Below are 27,881 nucleotides of genomic sequence, written 5' to 3' on the forward strand. Positions count from 1 at the left end.
CACCAGTTTAATATGCATGAAGTAAAAGAGCAGAAACTAGCATTGCTACCCTGGATGTCTGACCCGGTTTCTGATAATTCACTGGAGAAAACTTCAAAAAGTGTATGCAGGGTAAACATTCGAGGGTAATAGCACCATGTGGCATGGGCAGCTGTGATAGATCTCCTTCGATGAATTTGCATGCAAGGCTCATCTTCTAGCTTGATTCGTCCTGTGTTCTCCTGTCATCTGGACATCTCCTATAAGTAAGAATAAGGCTGCAAATTGCTGGAAAACTGAGGAGAATTAAAAAGAGCCAACTCCCACATACTTTGAGGGCCTGTAACTTGATAAATATTCATAAAAAGATGGTAAAGATTTGCATGGCTTTATTAAATATACTAAAGTTATCTTGCAAATAAATGTTAATAAATGATCAGTTTGAGTATCAGCGTCAAAATGTGTAGCTTAGATGACCAGAAGTTTGGTTGTTGCCGTTGTTTCCACATTTGACTGGAGTCAAAGTTTTGAAGTTTGTTTCTTTTTCTGTCCCTTTATGACTCACCTGAATTCCCTTGAGTGATGAGCTCCATCCAACAGCCCTGCATACTTCACTAATGAGCTTTCATTTCCTTTTACCGGTACATTATCAGATCGTTGCCCCCACAGGTTCCATTAACCTCGACGACTGAGATGGACAGCCTGCATCACCTGGTCTCCATTTCAGAGCATATCCGGTCCCGTGGGGAGATGTTCCTAAGTATGCACTCTGTGATTTTCTCTGTTTACTGTTCATGAGGTAAAGTAGCTGCAGTCATTATAAGTGTGCAGCAGGGTGCAACGGGTACATCAGCTGGACTGCGTCAGGAACAGAGATAAGAAGTAGCACGTTAAGCATTACTGTAATCTGATTACTTTTTCAAGTAACGAGTAACGTAAGGTATTACTGTTGCAAAAAAGTAATTAGATTACTGTTACTTTCTCATAAGCATGCTGCGCTACTGCGTTACTAAACCATGATTTTGTTTGTGAGAGTGTCTCATGACGATGACGTACATGTGTGAGATATCTGTGGTAGCAACAGGCGTGTGTAGATCAACAATGGATTGATCTACACACTCTACAAACTCGACCATGCAGAGTTTAAGGCTTGGACGTACTGACATTACTTTGAGTTTGATTCCATAAAAAGTGACAAAAATCTTAGCGTTCACTGTAAAGTCTGCGTGAAAAGAAAACTTCTCACTACAGCAAAAAAATTAAACTTCAAATCTGAGCAAGCCCCAAGCACTCTGCCATGGAAACGTGAAATTCACAGAGAAACCCCCGGATCCCCCCCACTGACATGACCGCTGCGGCACCGGGCAAACCTCCACCAGCCCCTCTCCTGCTAAACAGGTGAAAATAGATTTAAGAGCAACAGGACTTAGTGCTGTTAAATCTTTGGTTTTATTTATTTTTTTTGCTGTGTTTTACTTGCACACAAAAAATATTTAATTTTATATGCTGGAATTGAATTGAATCGATATACCTTTATTAGTCCCACAAGGGGAAATTTCATGCAGAAAATAGGTTTAAATGTTAAACAAATTTCTTCCGATCAGAGGATGTTGCATAGAATTTAATTTTTGCTTGTTGCAATGTGCCTAAAGTTAAAAGATTAAAACTAATATAACAAGTTTTAAAAATAGACTTTTTCATTTGATTCAATTTTATATGTTGGATTATGCAGAAAAAATAGAACTGGGCTGAAAGTTCTATGGCTTTATAATGTATTCAGGTTGTGCATCATGTTTTTAAAAAGCAACTAAATAATAAGTAACTAATTACTTTTGAAAATAAGTAATCAGTAAAGTAATGGGATTACTTTCTTGGAGAAGTAATCAGTAATTAGTAACTGATTGCTATTTCCAAGTAACTTGACCAACACTGGTCAGGAACTGGGAAAGTGGTGTTTTCTATTTATGTGTTGCCGTTTGGGTCCAGTGGAGGGTTATACTCTGTATTATAGCGGGAAATCAAGCCTCTGCATTATGGCATACTGCCAACATATATGGCATTGGACTTTATCAGTCTTTGCTCAGTCTCTTGTAATTGTAATTATCACCAGACTTAGCCAGAGTCATTGTTTTATCAGGAAAAGAGATCCACATTCTGCGATTATATCTACAGAGAACACACGGCATGTTTTTCTCATTGTTTTACGATTTGGCGTCTTTCCACGTGTGACCTTGTTCCCACTATTGTGTTGCCAGTTATCAGTGCTGATACAGAGACCTGTTAGGCTATCCGAGCATCCACAGTGCGAGAGAAGGACAGAGGGACTGAGGAGAGTGACTCTGAGAAGAGAGATCTGTGGACGGCAGCGTGAGGGAGTGGCAGGAAAGGAAGGAAGACTGGTCAGGAGGGGCAGGGCGGTGGAGAGGACGGGGAGGGTAAGGAGTGGAGGTGGGAGTGAAGCAGAGCAGTGACGAGGGAATCAGATTTCCTAGCGTTAAGGCTGCAGAAAGGGGAGGGGAGAGGCTGGGCCAGTTTTCCCTTCAGACCCTCTCAGACTTTAAAGGAGTTGAGAGCTGAGCTCAGCTGGACTCTGAAAGTCTGACTTCACAACCCTACTGAGGTTTCTTCTTTAGGTAAGTCTCACTCAGATACTAAATCACTTAAATCCGTTTTTGGATTAGTCATGCTTGTTTTCTTTAGCTCAGCTGGCTGCATGACTTTGCCAAAGTGATGCTTCGTAATGTTTCCTATTTCTGCGTCTGCTTCTAATTTACTGTACACGATCCTCCCTCCCCCAGCTACACTTTAGATTTAGATATAGTTTTACTGGACTGGAAAGAGCACTGGCAGTGCTTGTTCACTTAAATCTGTTACAGGGTTGTGTGCAGATGTGTGCAGAGTCCTGGGTAAATATCCCCAAAGCTTCTGGGAACATCGAGCATTATGCATTAAATACTTTTAAATTAAAACTACAAATTAGAGGCATTCACAGAGAATAAAGACCGAAGCGGCTGGCTGTCATGATTGGCCTGTTTGTTCTCAACATATCCCCCTGAGTCATGTCCTTGTGTGCTTGTGTGTCTGCATGTGGTCAGTATACTCCCTGATGAAGTGACTGTGTGTGACTCACAGCCCTCAAAATAAAACATAACGTGAGCTAAGCGCAGGTTAAAAGTTTGGATTTTGAAAAAGGGTGTGTTAACCTTTCCACAGAGGAGGTGGAAGGACTCGGATGGAGCGTGAAAATGTCTGCAGTGAAAGCACGAAACATACATTAGTTAATTGAGCCAATAGCTTTCGAAAATAAGCTTTGCTTTAATGCTCTTGGATTGAGAAGCAACTGCAAATACATTCCTCGCATCACTTCAAGCATACTGTGGTGAGAGCTTAGATAAACTTGCCCCGAGTGGAGGGGAGGTTTGGGAGAGAGCAGCTATAGCAACTTTGAGATGGTTTGTTTTGATGCACATTTATCAGTGAACAGCAGAGATAGAAGGAGAATGTCAGCTTTCATTGACACGCAGCATCCAGTCTGCATTGCACATCAATAAACTGACACACTGTGTCAGTTTATCTGCTCAGAATGAGACGCTGAAAGCAGCAGATCATTGCTAAAGGTCAAAGTCCCCCGCTAAAATCAAATGTACATGTTTTTCCTGTACTGTGTAGTGCTTTCTCTCCACTTACATGTTTATTTGGTGTGAGTTTCACAGCTTTATATCTATTAGCTGCAAAAATGTCTGCTAAATGTTTCTCACCTCAGTGCGCTCAAAGCATCAAATAAAAAAATACATTCAAAAATTCCTTGTTGTGAATAGTTTCACTGGGGAACTATTTTCTTTCTTCTGTCCTGTCCTGTCACTGTATAACAAGCAAGAGCCTCTCCTCTCATCATCAATGGACAGGATCTCCCTCCTGGACAGTGATACCTCTCGTGACTGTGGTTTAGTGGAAAGAAAATACTTCCTCAGTGAAACTTCACACAAGATTTGCATTTTGTTTGTTGGACTAACTGATTCCTAGAAAGAGTAATTGCACTTTTTAAACACCACACACACACACACACGCGCACACACACACACACACACACTCTCCTACACCCACAAGATGGACAAACAGCACTATAAGCCAGAGGAACAACCTGTACATTTGATTTTACTATATATTATATTATTGTAAAAACTATGATTACATTATAGTTTTTATTATGTAATTTAAATATTAGCAGACATATAGGCACCTATGTTTGCAAAATAGAGATTAATTTAATTCCAAGAAACTGTTGAAATTGCAGTTCTCTTTCCTATACATCAATTATCTTATTATCTGGTGTGTTTAAACCTCTTTAGACCATCAGATAGGGAAGTTTCAAAACTGCCATCTCCTGTATCGTTACACATTGTTTTTGCTGGAGATAGAGTTGCAGAGAGTCAGTGGAGACCTCCCAGAACAAACTCTTCAGTTTAAAGTAACAGTAAAGATTTTTCCTACCATCAGTGGCTCTGAAGATTCATTGTTTATACATTCACCTAACAGGCAAAAGATTTATGGTTTGATCTTGGGAGGAGAAATAAATCCCTTTGGGGTTAAATCAGGAAGGGCATAAAAATCAGCCAAATCAAACACGCAGAGTTGCTCACTGCGGTGATCCTGCGTGAAAAAGAGACCAGCCAAGAGAAGCCCGGTTCTTCTCACCATCCAACGCACATCACTGCGTCTGGTTGTCTCAATGCCTGGTCATTATCCAGCACTGCAGCAGGGAAGTGCTGAGTAAGCTAAAGGAAAGAAGCAAAGTGAGTTTGCGTAATGATAAAAATCAGACCCAGAGAACACCTTCTGAACAAACAAAGATCGATATTATACTGTGATTATTTGCTGATTGAACTTTTGCAAAATCGGTTTAGTTTGGATTCAGGGGGAAATATTTGGAAGCGCTCACTGACATCTGGTTCTTTTTAGAAACACATTTCCACTGGCATGTGTCGAGCGTAGAGATGGATCCTGAAGGTTCACGTGAGTAAAATTCTATTCGCTCACTCTGCGACGCAGAAGCTCTGACCTTTAAGCTGACTGCTAAATTCACCCCGGCTCTGATAGTGCAGTGTGTGAGAGGTTTGTGATCTTTGTGCAGGTATCCAAGATGATCCATACATTCAGGTGATGATGGCCGGGTCGACTCTGAGGAAAGTCAAGTCCCGCTCCTGGAAGAAGAATCGTTATTTTCGCCTTTTGGAGGACGGCTTGACGATCTGGTACAAGTCCAGATGGGCGGGGAGAGGCCACTCCACCTGTAAGTGCAGAAGCACACCTGTGTGTAATAACAAGTTAGCTCCTTATTCATTTATTATTCATTTGGTAAATATATCATCAGACAAGCCGCTTTCTGTATTTTATGTTGTGGGGTTAATGAACCAAAAAGAAAAACAAACAAACAAATAAAAAACTCATAAGAGGCTTTAAAGCATATATAATTTATTGCACATAAAGCTTATGCTCATGACCGTGCTCATCTGATGGGAGAAGCTTTGTACTGAGAGGGAGACGGTACTGGAGAGGGCTGTCAAGATTATATCTTCTGCAGCATTATGACACAAACCATATCTACCCCACTGGCCCTTTCAGGGTCACATAACCCCCCTTTTTTTCTTTGCATGCTCCTTCACTGCAATTTAATTTATTTCATCATTTCGTCTCGAGAAGAAAAGTTGTTGTTAGGATGGATGTTTTTAGGCTGTTTCTTGCGGACAGATCCAGGATAGCTGTTGCCCCTGTTGCTAGTCTTTATGCTAAGCTAAGCTAACCACATTTAGATTTTTATGTACACATTCAGGCCTATTCTCATTCCACACCCTGAGGCCTAGTCACTTAAACTAATGTCACCTGGTAAGTAGGGGTTTTTCTGGATAGAGGAAGTTTTTTTTTAGTGCTAATCATGCCAGTATGCAAAGTCCCAACACAAAGACTCATTCTGAGTTAGAAAGAGCTGCTAGAGCTTCTGTTTTTAAGCTTTTGGGTTCACCTGACAACTCTGTGGTTAACAACACAAGGGTGTAAATTATGTAACTCCCCAGGCAAAACCACAGACCCACGGCAATGCAAATGAAAGTTTGTGAGGAGGTAGAGCAGGTCCATCTACTAATCGAAGCTTGTGCAAATGGGTGAATGAGGTATATTATATATATTGTATAGCTTTGGGTGCCATATAAGAATCAGTCTGTTTGCCATTTAAAGCAGTCCTAATCTTCACAGACTTAGCAGGTTGAGTCTGAGTCTGGAAATATGGACATTGCATACATGAGCATGGTGTTACTGTTCTCATCTAACTGTCAGCAACAAAGCAAATAGGCACATTTCCCAAAGAGACGTGGAGTCCTTTATAAACTGATTACCGACAGAGCCAAGCAGGCTCTAAGCAGGCCTGAGTTTTACTACATAAGAATTGATTAACAGCCATGGTGGTATTTCTTATGGTTTCGTTTGGCCTATAGTGACAATGCTGTCTGGCCAGCACAATTCAGCCACCGGCCCATCGCATATTGGCCAAATGACGGGTGCGCAGTGGTACTAAGGGCCACATCTGCCCTACAGAAGCTTGCTATAATCTATATCAAGCCCACCTCATGACATTTGGACCACATCTGGGCCAAAACTCATAAGAATACAACTGTGCTCAAAACCTTTTTTGCATGTCCCAATTTTGCAATTAGAAAAAGAAAACTTCATAACTTATTCGTTCAGATTATTCTTGCTAAACTCAGCATTTCCTGAGTGGTCATCCACACCCCACAGTCTGACTGCTGTAAACTATGTCAAACCACCTGATGACCTTTAGGCTGCATTTTGTCCACATGACATTTTGCAGCATCATATCTAAACCAGGTTGGGTAATTACTTATAAAAAACAAACTAAGAATAAGCCCCACATCTAAATTAAAGAGCTGTTTCCCCCTGATGGATGATACAGTAGATACACCATCTGACCTACCCAATCCAAGTTTAACCATTCCAGCATTCTTTTGTTTTAAGAAGTATATTTGACAACATATAAACATTAGTTTGTAGGTTTTCTTGCTATAGTGTTCTTGCTAAAACATGAGGGGTTTCCAGCAATGTTTCACAAGCTGGGTCGAAGTGCTTGGGCTCAACTAAAAGTGAGAATATTTGTTATAAAAAAAAAAAAGAAGCAAAGTCCCAAGAATTGTCAGTGTGGTGAACATCCGTCTGCTTTAGAAACGACTTATTGTTTGAAACAGAATGACAGGAACTCAGCTCATCGTAGCTCAAGATCCCAAAACACACCTCAAACATATGAAATGCATCAGTGTAAACCTCAAAACACTGAGCTTCCTCCATGTGATGATCATGTTACAGTTTCGGTGACTGACTTGGAAGCGGTGCGTGAAGGACATCAGTCTGAGGTCCTGCTAAGCATTGCAGAGGAGTTCCCTGCTGAACTCTGCTTCACCTTGGTGTTTCACGGCCGCCAGGGAAATCTGGACCTCGTGGCCGAGTCCCCAGATGAGGCCCAGGCCTGGATCCAGGGTGTGCGCATGCTGATTCACAAAGCTCAAACAATGGACGAGAAGGAGAGGCTGGACCAGTATCCTTTAACTGTGGTGTTTATTCTGGTGTTGGCTGATATCAGACACACTAGCAGGCGTCTAAACAAAGCTCCAAGTAGTCTGCTTTTAACCTTTTTTTCTTTCCCTCTGCAGTTAGCAGGACATTTTTGAAGTTTAAAAACATTTACTCAGCTATATGTTAGATCTGGGTTTTCCTCAGCATGTCCTCAGGTGGGTCTGGGACTGGTTTCATAAAGCTGACAAAAACAAAGACGGGAAGATGAACTTCAAAGAAGTGAAGAAGCTGCTGAAGATGATGAATGTAGAGATGAATGAGGACCATGCTCTTCATCTCTTCACGGTAAGAGAAAGGAATCAGCGATTAGCCCCGAGCTCTGACTTCAGCTCCCTTAAAAGTCTCGTGAAGGACTCAGAGCTTTTCAAATTCAAATTCAAATTTTATTTGTCACGTACACAGTCATACACAGTACGATATGTAGTGAAATGCTTGGACAACTGCTCGTGACCTAAAGAAAACAAAAAAGGAAAAGGCTATGAATAAGGCTATGAATAAGATAGGAAATAAATATGAAAAATTAAAAAGGGTAAATTTAACTAGGAAGGAATAAAATATAAATTAAGGTTAAAAATGAAATAACTGTACAACACAAATTAGAATGAAGGGTAAATTTAACTGGGAAAGAATAAGATAAAATATATAAATCAAAGTTGAAAATAAAATAACTGTACAACAAAATACACAATACACAATATAGAACTATATAAGAATGTATGAAGAAATCTAAATATAAATAAATATATACACAATAACGGCAGCATTCTCCAGCATTTTTAGACCTGAGATGTTGATGGTGAATTTATTATTAGCTGCTGCAGTGTTTGGGTCAAGGAAGGGATTAGAAATTAATATATCATAGGTAGGGGTGCAACGATACTCGTATCGATATTGAACCGTTCGATACAGTGCTTTCGGTTCGGTACGCATATGTATCGCACAATACAAAATTTGTAATTTATTTTATCAACTTTCCTTCTGACGATGATGTCTGCGTTGAGCGCTCAGTGAATCTGCGTTCGACTACTCCGCCTAGGCTGCACTGTCGAGCGCAGATCCACTGAGCGTTCAACACAGACAGCATCGTCAGAAGGAAGAGCGCAGGGCAAGCTAGCAAGACAGAAGTTAAGCTCTCCTTGCAACATGGCAAATTGAACCTCCCCCACCCTCATTCAGATCTGGCGTTTGGAATTATTTTGGTTTTCATGTGAGGTATGACCCTGAAGGTAAGCGCGTCATGGACTAAAGTAAAACAGTATGTTGGATGTGCCACGCAATGCTCAATTACATGGGTGGGAACTAGTGTGTTAGCGCAGTTAGCTTGTTAACGTGTTGGCTGTCTAGCCCCATGCAGGGGTAGCTCGTTAACGGAGATTTGCCTTGTTGTGGCGTTAACGTCATTTCAACGAGATTAACGCTGACAGCACTGGTGGGAACACAACGAATATGACTGCACATTTACGCCGACATCATCCTAGTGCAAAGACAAGTGGAAGCAGACAAAAACAACAAGCATGCATGCTACAAACTTTACCCGAGTCATTTAGATAGCCGTTAGCACATGATTCACCTGATATGTTTAATATTGTGGCTAGCTCAGACAAGGAGGAGACGGAGGTGTCGTTTGGTCTTGCTTCCCGTGAGCTAGCCAGGGAGCACAGCCGTTTATTGACATCTGCAGAAGAACACTGCCGCTAGCTAACTGCTCAGCGCGGCAACCGCACAGCAACAACAACAACAACACACAGGGCGCCCTCTGACCCCGGAAGGACACACCGTCGCAGCGAGAGGGCGTCACCCGTCACTATGGCAACATAAACAAAACATAACTGTACAAACAGAACCCCGAACAGCCCTGACCCGCTACATAGCCCCCCACCTAAGGGGTCAGTCGTCCCCGACGACCCCATTGCCCCACACAAAGTCCTGCAAATGTCCAGGTGCATTCTTTTGGCGCACCGGCCGGTCACGACCGGCGGGGGAAAAGTCACTCGGGTCAGAACATGGGGTGCCACCATCATCCCACTTCTGACACCAATGTGGCGAGCTCAGACAACGAGAAGACGGAGGTGTCGTTTGGTCTTGCTTCCCGTGAGCTAGCCAGGGAGCACAGCCGTTTATCGACATCTGCAGAAGAACACTGCCGCTCGCAAAATCGCTAGCCCGACGTCCCGGGGCTAGCGATTTTTCCAGTCGGGCTACCAAAATCTATCTCTGCCCTGCCCGTCGGACAATCATAGGAAGGAAAAATATATGTCAATGCTTTTGCATTATTTCGGAAATGTAGCTGGGTAATTATGTCATTGGCATCGGTGAGCCACTGTCAATATGTGACATATTGAAATCGCGTTTGAATTTGCGCTTGTTTTTTGCTTTCACTTTGCAAATGTCCAGGTGCCTTCTTTTGGCGCACCAGCCGGTCACGACCGGCGGGGGAAAAGTCACTCGCGGCAACCGCACAGCAACAACAACAACACACAGGGCGCCCTCTGACCCCGGAAGGGCACACCGTCGCAGCGAGAGGGCGTCACCCGTCACTATGGCAACATAAACAAAACATAACTGCACAAACAGAACCCCGAACAGCCCTGACCCGCTACAATATGCTGCTGAGAATATAGCCCAGAAGAAGCGTATAGTATAGCTTTTATTTTGGAAAGAGCCATTTCTCTGTAATAAACTCTCTTTTCCAAAGATGAGTGATTCCTCAATCAGATAGAGGTGTTACCGCGCCAGATCCGCGGCCCCGAACCGTAGTAAGGAAACCTGGCAGTTACTTGAAGGTTCCGTAACTGACTCGTAGCCGGCAACAGCTTACTATACAGGTCAACTTCGCTAGCAAAAAGATCGAAGGAGGCGTAGGAAACTGCTTCACCGAACTTTATTTCTTCTCTAAGGCACGAACACCGCGTACAGTGGGCTGAAACAGTTTACTCACAGCGAGCATCGCCGACACAACTCTGACTGTCGAGGGAGTTATTATATTCCTTTTATTTATTTTATTTTTGTCTCTTCTGTAGCTAACCGTTACTTTTTCCCCTTCTCCGCTCTCTCTCTCTTCACACACACACACACACACACACACCAGGCAGTCCCGCTACACACATCCCGAATACATTTCCCATCAGGCTTCATCCTTTAAGGATGAAGCCTGATGGGGCTCGCAAAATCGCTAGCCCGATGTCCCGGGGCTAGCGATTTTTCCAGTCGGGCTACCAAAATCTATCTCTGCCCTGCCCGTCGGACAATCATAGGAAGGAAAAATATATGTCAATGCTTTTGCATTATTTCGGAAATGTAGCTGGGTAATTATGTCATTGGCATCGGTGAGCCACTGTCAATATGTGACATATTGAAATCGCGTTTGAATTTGCGCTTGTTTTTTGCTTTCACTTTGCAAATGTCCAGGTGCCTTCTTTTGGCGCACCAGCCGGTCACGACCGGCGGGGGAAAAGTCACTCGGGTCAGAACATGGGGTGCCACCATCATCCCACTTCTGACACCAATGTGGCGAGCTCAGACAACGAGAAGACGGAGGTGTCGTTTGGTCTTGCTTCCCGTGAGCTAGCCAGGGAGCACAGCCGTTTATTGACATCTGCAGAAGAACACTGCCGCTAGCTAAGTGCTCAGCGCGGCAACCGCACAGCAACAACAACAACAACACACAGGGCGCCCTCTGACCCCGGAAGGACACACCGTCGCAGCGAGAGGGCGTCACCCGTCACTATGGCAACATAAACAAAACATAACTGTACAAACAGAACCCCGAACAGCCCTGACCCGCTACATAGCCCCCCACCTAAGGGGTCAGTCGTCCCCGACGACCCCATTGCCCCACACAAAGTCCTGCAAATGTCCAGGTGCATTCTTTTGGCGCACCGGCCGGTCACGACCGGCGGGGGAAAAGTCACTCGGGTCAGAACATGGGGTGCCACCATCATCCCACTTCTGACACCAGTGTGGCGAGCTCAGACAACGAGAAGACGGAGGTGTCGTTTGGCCTTGCTTCCCGTGAGCTAGCCAGGGAGCACAGCCGTTTATTGACATCTGCAGAAGAACACTGCCGCTAGCTAACTGCTCAGCGCAGCAACTGCACAGCAACAACAACACACAGGGCGCCCTCTGACCCCGGAAGGACACACCGTCGCAGCGCGAGGGCGTCACCCGTCACTATGGCAACATAAACAAAACATAACTGTACAAACAGAACCCCGAACAGCCCTGACCCGCTACAATATGCTGCTGAGAATATAGCCCAGAAGAAGCGTATAGTATAGCTTTTATTTTGGAAAGAGCCATTTCTCTGTAATAAACTCTCTTTTCCAAAGATGAGTGATTCCTCAATCAGATACAGGGCTTGCAAAATCGCTAGCCCTAGCGATTTTTCCAGTCGGGCTACCAAAATCTATCATAGGAAGGAAAAATATATGTCAATGCTTTTGCATTCTTTCGGAAATGTAGCTGGGTAATTATGTCATTGGCATCGGTGAGCCACTGTCAATATGTGACATATTGAAATCGCGTTTGAATTTGCGCTTGTTTTTTGCTTTCACTTTGCAATCGCGCGAACTGTGTATAGAGAGCGACAGCACTGATTGGTGAGTGATGATAATTTGCGCACCAATTCCTCTGACATCGTCTTATCAATCGTTAGCTTACTATGCAAACATGACAAGTGAAATCTCCCGCAGCAAGCTTAAACATGTGAGAGGTTGATCGCGCAGAGAATCGCTGACCGTTGTGTGTGTGTGTGTGTGTGTGTGTGTGTGTGTGTGTGTGTGTGTGTGTGTGTGTGTGTGTGTAAAAAAGCAGCAGGATATATATTTTAGTTCTGCTGAGCCAAATAAGGGTGAAGAAGTGACAGCCAAAGAAAAGCTTACCACAAAACGGAAAAGTTATGACAAATCAGACTATAAGGCAAAAAGAAAGTGCAGCTTTATGGTTTCATGGACAAAAGAATTTCTGTGGCTGCAATATGACGAGCTATGTAACCGGGGCTGCACATAAGTGGTCCGCAGGTGCGCATTCGCTGTCAAAAAAAAACACACGCACAAGATATGAAGTTGCAACGCGTGTTTGCGTACATAAGATTTTCTGGAGGAGGACAGACATTTGTTTAAAACTCTTAAAGATGTCGAAGAAGCTCCTTTAAGCAATTACCTTGGTGTTCCTCCACCTCCAAACAAATGTCAGAAGGAATCCGAACCACAAAAGAAGCGCGTATTCTCGGAAAAGTGGTTGCAGGAGGTGAGCTGGCTTCAAACAAATGATGAACGCACAGAGATGTGGTGCGGAATGTGCCGTGAAAATCCCACGCTAGCGGACAAAAACTGCTTTTGGACGCAAACGCGCGTTGCAACTTCTTATCTAGTGCGCGTCTTTTATGTTGACAGCGAATGCGCACATGCGGACCACTTATGTGCACCCGTGTAAATAACATAATGTTCCACCGGGTGTGTTGTTGGTTTTCTCTCGATTTCTGAGTCGACAAGCGCCTTTGTTACTGGGACCAGTCATTTTAAGAAAGGCCCCCATTAGAACCCATGAGAAATGCAAGAAACGCATTATTGCTCAGTCTGCAATATCTTTCCCAGAACAAACACCAATTGCAAATAACATACTAAAAATAAACCTGAAAAATCTGTTTAGAACAGCTACTATGTTGCAAAGAGTGAACTACCACTGGCACAATTTAGCAGTCTTTGCAAACTTCAAAAAGCAAATGCCCTCGATCTTGGTTCCACTTGTCTCTTACCTGTGACTTCAGTGGAAATTTCAAAGTCAGGATCTGACACAGACTGATTCATGTCCTACACAGTTCTTACAGAAATTTCTGTTCAATTAGAACCAAGTATTTGAGTTGATGATTGTAATTTTTATACAATGTTGTAATTTGTTTTTCAACAATTTTTTTGATTAATGTTTTGTTTCCTTTACAATTTTATACTTTAATGTATAATATTGTAAAGGAAACAAAACAGGAAACAAAACATCAATCAAAAAATTGCTCTCTTTTTTATTCGGGCTACTTACATTTATTTTGGGCGACCAAAAACTGAAGAGTCCCTGCCTGAAGGGCTACCAGGGATTTTGAAATTTTGAGAGCCCTGAGATATATTTATTTTTTTAATTACTTTTGTTTCAGCAACATTAAATTTAAAAACTGTACTTTTGAGTTAAAATATATATTTATAATTTTAATAAATGACAAATTAAAAAGGCATGAACATTTTTTTTGTATCGAAAAAATATCGAATCGTGACACCAAAGTATCGAACCGAACCGAACCGAACCGTGAATTTTGTGTATCGTTGCACCCCTAATCATAGGTACAGCTCAGCTCAGTTTGCTAAACTTACAAAATTACAAAACATTATACAAAAAATATGACTATTAGAAGAAAATAAACTCTAAATATACAACAAGTAAGAGACTTTTTCTTTTTTCTCCTCAGATGGCTGATAAGTCAGAGAGCGGCTCTTTGGAAATCGAGCAGTTTGTCTTTTTCTATAAGATGCTGACGCAGAGGGATGAAGTGTGGAAGGTGTTCCAGGACTACTCTGAAGATGGAGAGAAGCTGATGTTGGAGGAGCTGCAGAGCTTCCTGAGTGTGGAGCAGCACGAGGGAGAGCAGAGCGCTCAGCACGCCCAGGAGCTCATCGAACGCTACGAGCCGTCTGAGACAGGTAACAAGGTAACACACTGCACCCTCATCTAGAGACCTGCACCCGAGGAAGCGCAGGACTGTTGCACAAATGCTATGAAATACAGCCACACCTGTTTTCTATAGTAACAGGAACACACACAAGCTGTTTTAGTGTATTTATTGTAAATAAAACCAGAGAAAGCTAATGTGGTATTGACCCAGTTCAAGGAGATATAGGTTACTGCATTATTATTATTATTATTATTATTAAGGTGCTTTATATTGTAAGATAAAGACTCACAGTAATACAGAGAAAACTCCAACAATCAAACAACCTCCCATGAGCAAGCACTTGGTGACAGTGGGAAGGAAAAACTCCCATTTAACTCGAAGAAACCTCCAGCAGAACCAGGCTTGGGAAGGGGTGGCAGTCGGGGTCGATGGGATACTAAGATAAGAAAAGAATTTTTAAAAAGAAGAAAATAATATGAAATCATAAGAAAATTGATATAAAAAGGAAGCTAATGTCGACACTCTGCTGTTTGCAGATGGGTTTAACGTCACGCTGAGTGCAAACCACAAAGATGCTTCAAACAAGATTTATTCTTGCTTGATTCTGAAGAAAAGTTTCCCTGTCTTTATCTCTGTGCAGCCAAGAAGCAAGGCGCCATGTCCTTAGATGGCTTCCAGATGTACCTGTGCTCCCAGGAGGGCTCCATATTCAAACCCGAGCATCAGGACCTTTACCAGGACATGAGTCAGCCGCTCAGCCACTACTTCATCTCCTCTTCACACAACACCTACTTACTGGAGGACCAGCTACGGGGACAGAGCAGTTTGGAGGCCTACATTCAGTGAGGGCAACCCAGACACACACAACTTCATACACTTGTCACAAAGTGGTAAATTAGCTAAATAGACTAAAACAGTTTTTCTGTATTAGGCTGTGAACCTTTTTTATTTTTGTTTATTGTAACCTTTTAATGTGGGAACGTGTTGAACCTGACTCATTGCAGCCCTGTTGGCTGTGTGGTGATGACAGGTTAAGAGTTAAAAGAACTGTGTGTGTGTGCAGGGCTCTGAAGAGAGGCTGTCGTTGTGTAGAAGTGGACTGCTGGGACGGCTATGATGGGGATCCTGTTGTGTATCATGGTCACACTTTGACTTCAAAAATCCTCTTTAAGGACGTCATTTCAACGCTTAAAGAATACGCCTTCAGGGTGAGCAGCTTATGAAGCACTGCTTCACCTAACTGTACCTGTTTTTTTTTGTTTTTTTTAATCTCTACTGTTTTTTTTAGCTTTGCAGCCCACTGATCAATAAGCAATTTCCCACTTACTGTTACTATGCTGTACACAAGCCCCTCTTTGCACAATTTCCAGTGAAACTAAGAGATCAGGTTACTGTGCTTTTCTTATTGTCCAGCACATTTGGGAGTCTTTCCTTCTAATGAAGCCATTAATGAACACTAATTAAATTCCACTAACCCCTAATGTATTTGACTGGGCTGTGCGAACCTCAGTCCAACACAAAAACAATTAGATAAATTCAAAACAGTCTCTGCTGGCAGTAATAGAAACAATGTGTTTATTTCTGCAGATATAATTTACAGGACTGTGTTTGTGTGCCCAGAAAAGTGTAAAGCTCACATTCAGTTAGTAACTTTCCCTGCCGCTGGAATCCAATGTTCTCCTACTGAGTGACCCACATGGAAAACAACCAGGAATTTCTAATGTGTCTCTGCTTGATCCTGCTCAAACTTTCCTACAGAGCTTCATAGGAAGATGTGATGAGGAATCTGTTTTGGAGGAATGTGGAAACTTATGCTCAACAGTGCAAAGACATTTGCCACTTGGCAAAACAGTCTCTTGTTCGTTGTAACTATATTGCATCTTATATGTTTGGTAGGCGTCCGAGTTCCCTGTCATCCTGTCGATTGAGAATCACTGCAGTGTGGAACAGCAGACGGTCATGGCCCAGTACCTGAGACAGATCCTGGGGGACATGCTGCAGACCACCCTGCTGGATGGACAGGTCCCTCAGCAGCTCCCATCTCCACAGGTCAGAATCTGTCAGTTAAACCATGAGAATGTTTATCATTTAATAGTCATATTAAACTCAAGGGTTCAGTCATTTACCAGACACGTAAGAGGATAGTTAAACTCTAACATAGTGACCTCTGAGAAAGGAAAGATAAAGATTTGAGGCCAGATTGACAGAATGAACAAGTCCAGGAATGCAGGATTTGTTTCAGAAGCAATAGATATCGAATTCAAAGCTCGAGGCTCCAAAATCCTGGACCTAGAACTGAACTGGTAATCTTGCATTTATAAAATGTCAAATACTTCTCTGCTTCCTAGATCACATGGTCACAAGTATTTACAATAATTCTGTTCCTGCTTCATGTTTTTATCTTTGCAGTCTATCAGAATAGTTTTGCATGATTCACAGTTAAAAAAATAATGCATATGTGTCTTACACTGGGCCTCAGTGCCCTCAGCTCTCAGTTCTTCTGTCTGAAAAAAGGTGGATCAACCCCCCCCCATAAACCTCTAAAAAAAACCCATAAATTTCCATCCTGGAAATTACTCAGAAATCGTACTCAGTATAAAGAACTCAAACATTTTAAGGATCCTGTCATGGTCGTTGTAATATTTGTTTCTTTTGTTATGCTCATTTTGCTGTTTCCCTTCACCATCTACATTCCCTGATCTATGTCTTTTAGTTACTTCTTGTTCCATGTTGAAAGATACTTCTGTCTTGTTCTTGCCTTTGTCATTTCCGCTCCTTTCTCGATTGTCTGTTCTGCTATCATCATTTCCACCTCCCAGCCAGTGCTCTTTTAACATTCAGGCTGTGGTTGAATAATCTGTTTTTCTGAGGAGAGTAGGCTGTGAAGTAATGTGGAAAGTACTGGCATGGCAGCCTTTATAAAAGCTGTCAATAGTCCAAATACTCTCGGAGCAGCAGTGCTACTAGGGATGGAAATTCATAAGAATTTAGTGATTCCAATTCCATTATCATTACATTATATCGAAATCACTTTTTGATTCTCATTGGCTCTTCTTTGAGAGTCATCATCGCTATTCACTAAGCAGCATATTAAAGAGATTGTGATCATTTTGTGGAACAAAAATAAATGTCCATGTCTATGCTGCGGACTGCTCTAGCATTTTCCTCCTCTGGCACATGAACTAAAATCAGCTGATTGTAGTACAAGTACCCACATAGCAAAATTGGTATGGCCTGGATCTGCCCACACAATGTGCTTACATATGGCCCGCATACCGCAAAGAATTGCCAGAGGTGGCCCACACACGGACCAGCACAAGGCCAGTTGCAGACACACTGGTGTGCTGGCCCAGAACAGTTTCACCTCTGGCCCCAGATATCAGCCTAATGTGTACCTTAATCAAGCCACGTAATAACAACATGTGCCAGAACATAATAGTGCAAAAGTAACATGATGAAACTCTGTTCAGACAGTGAATGGACTGACTCTTTTATAGCACTTTTCTTCTCTCCCGGGTCACTCAAAGTGCTCTATACAACATGCCACATTCACCCAATCACACACTTTCTCTAAACTGAGTGCTTCCTAACTACATTCATACACAGACATGCAGACTGGAGGAGCCAGAGATCGAACAACCAAACTTCCAATCAGTAGGTGACCTGCTCTACCTCCTGAGCTTCAGCCACCCAGTGGTAAACATGAGTAAACTCTCACTAGGTTTTGGATAAAGTGTACACTCACAAACCTGTCAAATCTGCATTTGAAACGTTGGCTACCATAACAGTATAGTATTGCAACATGGCATTTGGATCTTCTAACTAAAATAGGAAAATAGGAACATAAATATTGCCATCATTTCAGATTGCACTTGAATTTTGAAGGGATTGGGTGAATGAGGCATGTTGTATACAGTGCTTTGAGTACTCCGGGAGAGTAGAAAAGTGCTATATGAGAATCACTCCATAGCTGAAATCACAGGTTTAAAACCACAAGCATTGCTTCTTTTCTTTCAGCGGTGACTTTTATATTAAGCTAGCATTTTGCATTTTTTAAAGGAAATTTTTCAGTTTTGGTGATTTTTTTTTTTTTTTGATTTTTTTATATAAACCTTAACTCGTTTAGCAGTTATGCTACACTTAGCCAAGAGGTATGAAATGTTTTTGGACAACACCCTGATGATTTAACCGGAGGAAAAACCTGATGACTATTAAAAATTCGGTAACTTTTTAAAGATTAATGGTCAGCCTGTGTCTTATTATCCATCTCACACACAGACTGAAAGTACTTGTATAACTCTTCTCCATTAAAGCACTCAGGACAATCAATGCTAACTTAAAGTAATGGCTGTGAAAAATCCCACTGAGGTTTTAGCCACTTAAAAGGGGGCACATTGATGCATTTACAATAAAGTACAAGAATATGGAACACCTTTATTAGAAGTGTGTGTATGAAAAAAACTGAAATTTAGTCTTCAGTCACTTTGTCCTTTTTATTGTACCCACATTCTAACGGCAGATCCAAGTGGCATCTATGGATATGGCTGTGTAACTATGTTAAAATAAGATAATCATTTAAACACTTAAATTTAAAGAAAAAGACAGTGGATAAGTGGACATGCTCCCATATGTCTTCATTACAGGAACTGAAGGGCAAGATTTTGCTAAAAGCCAAGAAGATTGGTGGCCTAGAAGAATATGTCGATGAAACCTGTACAGATGAAGTGAGTGATGAGGAAGAGATGGCCAACTGTGATGCTGAGATGGCTTCGACAGAAGATTCACCTGACAAGGTAGATGGATGCAGTAACTACTTTCTCTCTCTGTTTCCATAGTTCATATCAAAGTGGGAATTAAAACAGATAGAGAGCAGAAAAAGGGAACCATATAGATAGTAAGACGAGGCAGGATTGGATGGTGCTTGATAGTAAAGGAAGGCAGGAAACTTGGCTGGGATTCAAGAGACACTGAGGCGAGACAAGAGTTGATGGGAGATAGTGTAAGAGAAACAGGAAACAGATATTTCAGGCCAATACAAGATGCACTTAAGTGAGACACAATTTCCAGGCTTCTCAGCCTGCACTTTGAAGTGAAGGAACTATATTATCTTCAAAGTAGTGCTTAAGATGTGCTAATTTTTACACTTAAAGTTTACTAATGGGTCAACCATGGTGGCAGTGAGAGAATAACTGGAATTGTTTGTGGCTTAAATAAATCCATTAATCCATAAGAGTCAATGAGAAAGAGACCAAAATGTAAGAAATCCTAATCATGTTATTCACATTTTTCAAAGCTGATATATTCTGCTCATAGTTTTAAGAGGGAGTTTTTCTTTCTGACTGTAACCAAGTGCTTGCTCATAGGGAATCGCCTGATTGTTGAGGTTTTCTCTCTGTTATTGTAGGGTCTTTACAACATAAAGCATCTTGAGGCAACTGTTGTTCTGATGTGGTGCTATATAAATCGAATAAAACTTCTAGCTCTTTGTTCCTATTTTAGACTCTACAGTCCATCAACTGTCACAAACATATTGTTTTTGTTCCTTTCCCTTGAAGCCACAAGGAGGTTAGAGCCTTTATTCTGATTGGCTGCCCCTCCTGAGATGATCATTTTAGAAATATCTTGCCTCTCTCTCTGACATCACAAAGGCCAAGAATAGAAAAACTATGTGAAACCAAGTCACAGAGTTTACTTACACACACTGAAACAGTGTCCATGTTTAACACGAGCATCCACATACACATGTTAGATAATAAGAAAAAGCAGTTTATTATTCTGTATCCTCCTGGTCATATAGATGAAAAGCTGGTAAAGAAACGAAACGTAGCTAAACCTATACTCTACATATCGTTAGCTTCATAGCATAAGTGCCTAAGTCATTTTTTGGTCAAATTGAGATTTTTGCCTAACTTTACTCCCCTACCACTGCTGCATCATCCTGTCCGTCTGCCTATGTCATTGGCCAAAAATGACTTAGGCAATTATGCTATCAAGCTAACGATATACTACATATACAACTAAAATAATGTCAAAATAGGGCTGTAAATAAATAGTAGTTAGCCAGTAATTTGTCCAGTACCCTCGTGAAATTGAAAAGACTTTATGAAAAGTCTGGGTGTAAATGCAATAAACACTGGACCTACCACATAGAGTCACAAATGCCATGTCTTAAATAAAAATGTATATTTATTTTAAATAAAATTGAAAATTCTTCAGTTTTTAGGCGACCACTTTTTTCTGGCAAACACAAATGGATATTAAATAAATAATTTATATACTTACTGTACTGATTCAAATGCACTAGACTGACTGATAAGGGCGGTTAGGGCGTCACCGTTAGCCGTTAGCTGTTAGCCGTTAGCATGCGTCCGTACTATCTGCCCCGGGAATTCTCGCATGTTATCGCAATAACAGCGTATGTCCCCCCCTCGGCCAACGCGGATGCAGCCTGTGACACTCTCCACTCAGTGGTCAGCAGACTGCAAACACAATCTCCGAGAGCCCTTCTCATAATATCAGGGGACTTCAATCATGCCTCTTTGGACTCCACACTGCCCACCTTCACCCAGTATGTGACCTGCTCAACCAGAGACAATAAAACACTGGACTTACTGTATGCCAATGCTGAAGAGGCATACAGTTCATCACCTCTCCCTCCCCTGGGCAGATCTGATCACAACCTGGTGCACCTTGTCCCTGTGTATGAGCCCTTAGTGCGCAGGGAGCCACCAGCCACCCGCACAGTACAGAGATGGTCAGAGGAGAGCGAGGAGGCTCTTAAGGACTGTTTTGAGTCGACTGTGTGGGAGGTGATCTGTGACGACCATGGAGAGGACATCGACAGCCTTACTTACATGCATTACTGACTATATTAATTTCTGTGTGGATAACACTGTACCTACCAGGACTGTACGGTGTTTCTCCAACAACAAACCTTGGATTACCCCAGAAATTAAAGCTGTCCTCAAGCAGAAGAGGAGGGCCTTCAAATCAAAAGACAAAGAGGAGTTGAAAAGGGTGCAGAGAGAGTTGAGGGGACTGATAAGGAATGGGAAGGACAGCTACAGGCAGAAGATGGAGAACCAGCTTCAGCAAAACAACGTTGGTGAAGTCTGGAGAGGCCTCAGAACCATCTCAGGCCACAAACAGCAGAACTCTCTGCCTGGGAGGGATGTGAGGTGGGCAAATGAACTGAATCATTTCTTCAACAGATTTGACTCAGCCATGAGACAGTCTACAACATCGGCTGCAGACTCACCCACCCCCACTGCTGCTGTTCCACCTCAGACCCTTCACACCTCCTCTATTCACCCTGCTCACTCCCCCCCACCCCCAACAACAGCATCCAATACACACTCAACACAAGGCTCCAGCCTGTCTCTCTCAACCACCCAGGTTAGGAGGGAACTGAGGAGGATTAATGGCAAGAAGGCAGCGGGCCCAGATGGCATCAGCTCGAGGGTCGTCAGGTCCTGCGCGGACCAACTGTGTGGGGTGATGGAGCACCTCTTCAACCTGAGCCTGAGGTTGGGAAGAGTCCCACAGCTCTGGAAAACCTCCTGTGTTGTACCAGTGCCAAAGACTTCATGCCCCAAGGACCTCAACAGCTACAGGCCGGTGGCTCTGACATCCCACCTGATGAAGACCCTGGAGCGGTTGGTCCTGGCTCAGCTTCGGCGCCTAACAAGCTCATCACTGGACCCACTTCAGTTTGCCTACCAGCCTGGCATTGGCGCGGATGATGCCGTCATTCACCTCCTACATCGTTCCCTCGCTCACCTGGAGACCGCTGAAAGCACTGTGAGAATCATGTTCTTTGATTTCTCCAGTGCCTTCAACACTATTCTTCCCTCGGTTCTGAAGGACAAGCTGGAGAACTCTGGAGTGGACCATCACCTCACTACCTGGATTTTGGACTACCTCACCGACCGACCACAGTATGTGAGGACTCAGGGCTGTGTGTCGGACAGGGTCGTCTGCAGTACGGGGGCCCCACAGGGAACGGTTCTGGCTCCGTTCCTCTTCACCATCTACACTGCAGACTTCTCCCACAATTCCACCCAGTGCTTCCTGCAGAAGTTCTCTGATGACTCTGCAATAGTCGGCCTCATCACTGATGGGGACGACAAGGAGTACAGAGGACTGACTCAAGACTTTGTGGACTGGTGCCAGCTGAACTACCTCCAGATCAACGCCAGTAAAACCAAGGAACTGGTGGTAGACTTCCGCAGGCACAAGCATTCTCCACTGCAACCACTGAACATCTAGGGTATGGACATTGAGGCTGTGGACAGCTACAGGTACCTTGGTGTTCATCTGAACAACAGACTGGACTGGACTCATAACTCAGACGCCCTCTACAGGAAAGGGCAGAGCAGGCTGTACCTGCTGCGGAGACTCAGGTCGTTTGGGGTGGAGGGCCCACTCCTGAAGACCTTCTATGACTCTGTGGTGGCTTCTGCTATCTTTTATGGTGTGGTCTGCTGGGGCGGCAGCATCTCTGCTGGGGACAGGAAGAGACTGAACAGGGTGATCCGAAGGGCCGGCTCTGTTCTAGGATGCCCTCTGGACCCAGTGGAGGTGGTGAGTGACAGGAGAACGGCGGCTAAGCTGTCATCCCTGTTGGACAACGTCTCCCACCCCATGCAGCAGACTGTGACAGCACTGAGCAGCTCCTTCAGTGGGAGACTGCGGCACCCACGGTGTGGGACGGAGAGATTTCGCAGGTCTTTCCTCCCCACTGCTGTCAGACTCCACAACAAAGACTTTAACTGAACAAACACACACATCCACACATGTGCAATAACACTAAGTGCAATAATCTTTTCTGGCATCGTTGTATTTTTACTCAGTTGTATATAGCATTCGTATTCTATTTTTATCTTATTGTATATTTTTATTCTATTTTATTCTACTGTATATAGTATATTATTTTATTCTATTCTGTACAGCTGTGTACTGTATTTATTCTTATTGTATTCTAATTTTTGCGTCATAACTTTTGCACTGTCCACTTCCTGCTGTGACAAAACAAATTTCCCACGTGTGGGACTAATAAAGGTTATCTTATCTTATCTTATCTTATCTTATCTTATCTTATCTTATCTTATCTTTAATTACCTGGCATGTTTGAATGTTTAAAGTGATGTTTTGAGCTTTGTTGACTGATTATATATTTTTATGCTGCAGAAGTCTAAAGCAAAATCCAAAATGTCCAGGGAGCTGTCAGACCTGGTGGTTTACTGCAAGAGCGTGCACTTCGACGGCTTTGAGCACGCCCATTCACACGCCAAATGCTACGAGATCTCCTCATTCTCTGAATCCAAGGCCAAGAAGCTCGCTAAGGAAGCAGGTAGACGAAGGAGTAGTATATTCCTCAGATAATAAATGAGCTGTTAAACGATTGTGACGTGTCATACAAGTGTATTACAATATTTGAAACTGTATCTGACTTAAAGGTGGAGAAGTAGGTAGAGTTATCTATGCTGTAGAAATCTATTGCATTTGTTCTCTTCAAACATTTTCTCAGGGACGGACTTTGTGCAGTACAACACACGGCAGCTGAGCAGGACTTACCCCAGCGGCCTCAGGACAGACTCATCCAATTACAACCCCCAGGACATGTGGAGCGTGGGCTGTCAGATAGGTGAGGACAAGCTCGCCCTCTGCTGGTGTAAAATCTGAACTCACCGCCAGTGCAAAACCGGTGTATCCATTAGGGTTAAGTACGACCTCCTTATTTTACACAGTGTAAGAACGCCTGAATGATATTGATCAGAAATGCTGTTACAAAAAAGCAGCAGCATTATCTGGGCTTTTCTTCCTGTAGGCGAGTATAATATTTGCTAGTCACCATATGTGTGATGTTTTTTGGTTTAGTGCATCCAGAAAATTGCATTACTGATAGTTTAGAAGTCCAAACAAGAGGAAGGTTTTTGCACTGGTGTCAGCACACGTACTAAAAGTAATTGGTAGGAAGTCATTTCTGTAATGCTTGACCATTCTGTCAAATATACAGGTTATGTTATTTGTATCTGCAGGTGGATTTGGTAAATGAGTACTAGTTATATATATTTCAAATTTCTGTCAGATGAAAAACTTTGGCTTCCTCGTCACAGTTTCAGGGTTTTCTTTTATCATGCTGGAAATAATGTGTTTAAGGTCTTGATGTATTGTTGAGTTTGAGGCGAGGCGTCTGTCATGCATCCGTCCTATAGTACTGGTCAGAATTTAATCAAACTTGGATACACACACTGATCACTAATGGGTCTTCAACTAAACTATACTCAAGGTCAGCATCACATTTGTCGTTCTACCGGCAGTAATGTGTGAATTGTGATGAATGGTGAATCGGATGAGCTCGCACATTACCGATGTTCTGGTATTTAAGTTGTTGAGAACCGAAGAGAGAGTACCTTTCAGTTTAACTTTTTTGCGATTTCCTGCCTCTTTGGAGCTAAAGGAAGCCACCCAATCACATGACACATCATTGGAAAGGTCATCCTCTATTGAGCACATCAGGATTGAGTAGGCTAGCTCAAATAAGTCCAACGATATAGACCAAAAACAAATGTAAATTACATAGGACATAAATGAATAGGCTGGTTCTCAGGAGGATATACAGCATGAGTTGTTCTTGTGAATTTGTTCACAAATTCCACTGTATCTTCTGCTAAAGGAAGTAACAAAGGGAAGGACTGGAGTATCTTGCAGCATGTGACACTCGAGGCTATGGAGAGGCCCAACACACAGAGACCGACACGCTTTTATGGCAGTTCAATTAGACTCTTTTCTTTCCACTTCATTGTTTGCACACACACTGCTTTTACAGCTCATGCATTTATTATTGTGTAATATTATATTAGGAAGTAATTATCCTTGTGGACATCCTCAGTGCCACACCATGTTTATTTTTAGATGGGTTAGAGCTAAGAGCTGGGTATCTAACATCATCAAGGTCGCTAAAGAGGCTTGACAGGACAGATGGTTCCTGTCACAAGTGCTCACACTGATGGTATCTGCTTAGGATGAAAGCTCGTCTCCTGTAGCCCTTTTCACATTAACTCTGACAGCTCTACAAAACCTGGGAAATTATCCTAGATTGCCATTCAGTAAAAAAAAAAGTTAATCGAATTATTGTCTGCCTCTTTCCCAAAGTGGCTTTGAATTTCCAGACAGCCGGTCTGGAAATGGATCTAAATGATGGGTTGTTCAGGCAGAATGGCTGCTGTGGCTACGTCATAAAGCCCGATTTCATGAGAGATGGGAACACTCAGTTCAGTCCAGATAGACCTGAGGAGCGGGAAGGGTACAAACCACTCCGCCTATCCATACAGGTACAGAGCTCTATGAAAATCTGTTTATTTTACCTCCAGTGTGGAAATCTGAGATGTGGTATGAGAGGTAAAGTACGCTAAAATGGTTTGCATCTTTATCAGGTGATCAGCGGGCAACAACTGCCAAAGGTGAACCAGAAAGAAGGCTCTATTGTTGACCCGCTGGTGCGAGTGGAGATCTACGGAGTACCACAGGACCAGGCAAAGGATGAGACCAGCCACATTAACAACAATGGTGACTGAGTATTCAACACTTAGACCACTCAGTGGACAAATTTTGGGTATAAAGTCGATCCCAGTTGGTTATATTCACTCCTCTGCTGCCCTCCTCCTGCAGGGTTTAACCCCGTGTGGAATGAAACTCTAGATTTCACCATCCACACCCCTGAGCTGGCGCTGGTTTGCTTTGTGGTGGAAGACCATGACAAAGCATCAAGGAACGACTTCATTGGACAGTACACTCTGCCCTTCATGTGCATCCAACCAGGTGAGCAGAGCATGGAGAGCTCCAGTCTTACCTCTTAGTACAAGAAGACTGCATCACACAAACTAACTAGCCTTGCTCTCCTCATGATATTTCAAACCTTTTGGGGTGTCCCAGGCCATGGGTGATGTCATCATCAACAATAAGCCTGTAAAACTGTAAAAAATAGTCCAAAGTTTAAGCCCTCCTTCTTTGCATTTCATATTTTCCGAAACCACTCAATGCACTGGATTCTTGGTAAGCAGATTCTGGCCCCCACGCCGTGTAATGGACACTGTTGGGCTTTTTGTCTCCAATATTCAGAAGCTCTTTTTCTAGCATTAAAAAGTGCCTTGAGACTTGTTTTGAAATTCTTCTTTTTTCCAGGATATCGTCACATACATCTGCTGTCTAAGGATGGAACAGCTATCCCGCCCTCATCGCTCTTTGTTAACATCAGCATTTCTGAGCTCACATGAAGAACAACGAGAAACCAGATGTGGTCACAAGGACGACATGGAGCAGTACTTCGATCTGCCAACGCTACATAAGACTGTCAAAATGAACCACAGGGAACAGATCATCTCAGAAATCAGCATTATTGAATTTGAGTTTTCAACAGTGACAAAGTGGAGTGCATCTCTTTTAAACCAATCTATAATTTTTAACCACGGAATAAGATAAACTAGGCCATGCAGTACTATTTATTTAGGTTTTTAAGTCCAATATATGCAACTTTACATTCCAGAAATTGTAAAAAATATTTTAAATGATGGATGTGAAAGTAAGACAAAAGACTGCAGCATGTAGAGAATGTCAAAATATCTGTAACAGTACTGAAAGGTTAGATGTGGGGAAAAAAGACAAATCTCAGTATTAAAAATCCAGAAATATACTCACAACTTTGCATGAATGACTTATTTCTAATGAATGAATGAATGTTCTACAAGGCCATGTTGTGTATAATGTAAATATGTCTTTGTATGTGATTTTCTGAGTGGTTAAAAACCTGTGTGTGAAATTCAGTTGTTCAGAAACATTTGTGGCTTGTTAATTTTTTTCCCCAACCTTGTTTCTAGAAATTTGGGGAATGTCTTAAAATGTAAATTAAACAGAACACAAACACTTGCAAACAGTTGTTTATCCATCCCAGCTGGGACAGGGCGAGAGGTGGGGAACACCCCGGACAGGTTGGCAGTCTGTCACATGGCTAACACAGAGAGACAGACAACCATTCACACATATGACCTATTCAGAGTCAGCTGTTATCCCAACATACATGTCCTTCGACTCCCGAGTACCCGGAAAGAACTGACATAGGAACCTGAAGTGGATTCAAATTCAGGAGCTAAGTATAAGAAACCCAGCATTTAACAGAAAATTGTAATAAGTCAACATGTCGAAACAGAATTTAAAAAAGATTATCTATGCATGCAAAATATTTCAGAGCTAATGGTACAAATGAAAAACGTGTTTAAAAAAGAGCTGTTAGAAAAAGAAAAAAGGCCAACATCAGCCTGTCCCGTTTAAGAGAAATGCATTTATTGCATTTTTTTGCAATCACCCTGTACGTCTGTGCCAGCACATTTTTCATATTTTTCTATCATTTTCATTAAGCTGCTCTATGCTCTCTCATCCATCCTTATCTCATCCAAAGCAAACTGCAAAAAGCACTCTCTCTCCTTCATCAGCAGCAGCTTTATTCCTCAGTTGCTTTTGGCTTATTAAGCTAAGAGTTCCTAGCAGTCCTGTTTTCAGCCTTGGCTTCATGAATTTGTTTTTAAGGAATCTTTGTTTTCTTCTTCTT

At 42.5% G+C, this 27,881-nt stretch overlaps 1 protein-coding gene across 2 annotated transcripts; it reads left to right on the forward strand.

The window, feature by feature from the left end:
- Positions 1-386: 386 nt before the first annotated feature.
- plcd4b (phospholipase C, delta 4b) lies at positions 387-27,714 on the forward strand. 2 transcript variants are annotated; one of them, XM_085384348.1, is made up of 16 exons: positions 387-739; positions 4,939-4,992; positions 5,111-5,269; positions 7,351-7,579; positions 7,773-7,902; positions 14,072-14,303; positions 14,916-15,117; positions 15,339-15,483; positions 16,172-16,324; positions 18,919-19,068; positions 23,465-23,627; positions 23,805-23,921; positions 25,433-25,611; positions 25,714-25,846; positions 25,949-26,098; positions 26,462-27,714. In XM_085384348.1, the coding sequence occupies exons 1-16, from the start codon at positions 673-675 to the stop codon at positions 26,551-26,553; spliced, it is 2,355 nt and encodes a 784-aa protein (XP_085240474.1). In that variant the 5' UTR covers positions 387-672; the 3' UTR covers positions 26,554-27,714. The 2 variants fall into 2 exon arrangements, with proteins under 2 accessions (XP_085240474.1, XP_085240475.1); XM_085384349.1 differs by lacking the exon at positions 387-739 and adding an exon at positions 2,495-2,612.
- Positions 27,715-27,881: the final 167 nt, after the last annotated feature.

Source organism: Rhamphochromis longiceps, linkage group LG16 (genome assembly GCF_057381845.1).
Source record: "Rhamphochromis longiceps isolate RC_006_pf linkage group LG16, R_longiceps_female_GT1.1, whole genome shotgun sequence".
NCBI lineage: Eukaryota > Metazoa > Chordata > Actinopteri > Cichliformes > Cichlidae > Rhamphochromis > Rhamphochromis longiceps.

What these genes read in the sequence shown, in the direction of transcription:
- plcd4b (XM_085384348.1), top strand. Translation starts at nt 673, where the DNA reads ATGGACAGCCTGCATCACCTGGTCTCCATTTCAGAGCATATCCGGTCC. An exon ending in GAAGCTCGCTAAGGAAGCAG is followed by an intron (nt 23,628 to 23,804) that starts GTAGACGAAGGA and finishes ACATTTTCTCAG; the next exon opens with GGACGGACTTTGTGCAGTAC. An exon ending in GAGCGTGGGCTGTCAGATAG is followed by an intron (nt 23,922 to 25,432) that starts GTGAGGACAAGC and finishes TCTTTCCCAAAG; the next exon opens with TGGCTTTGAATTTCCAGACA.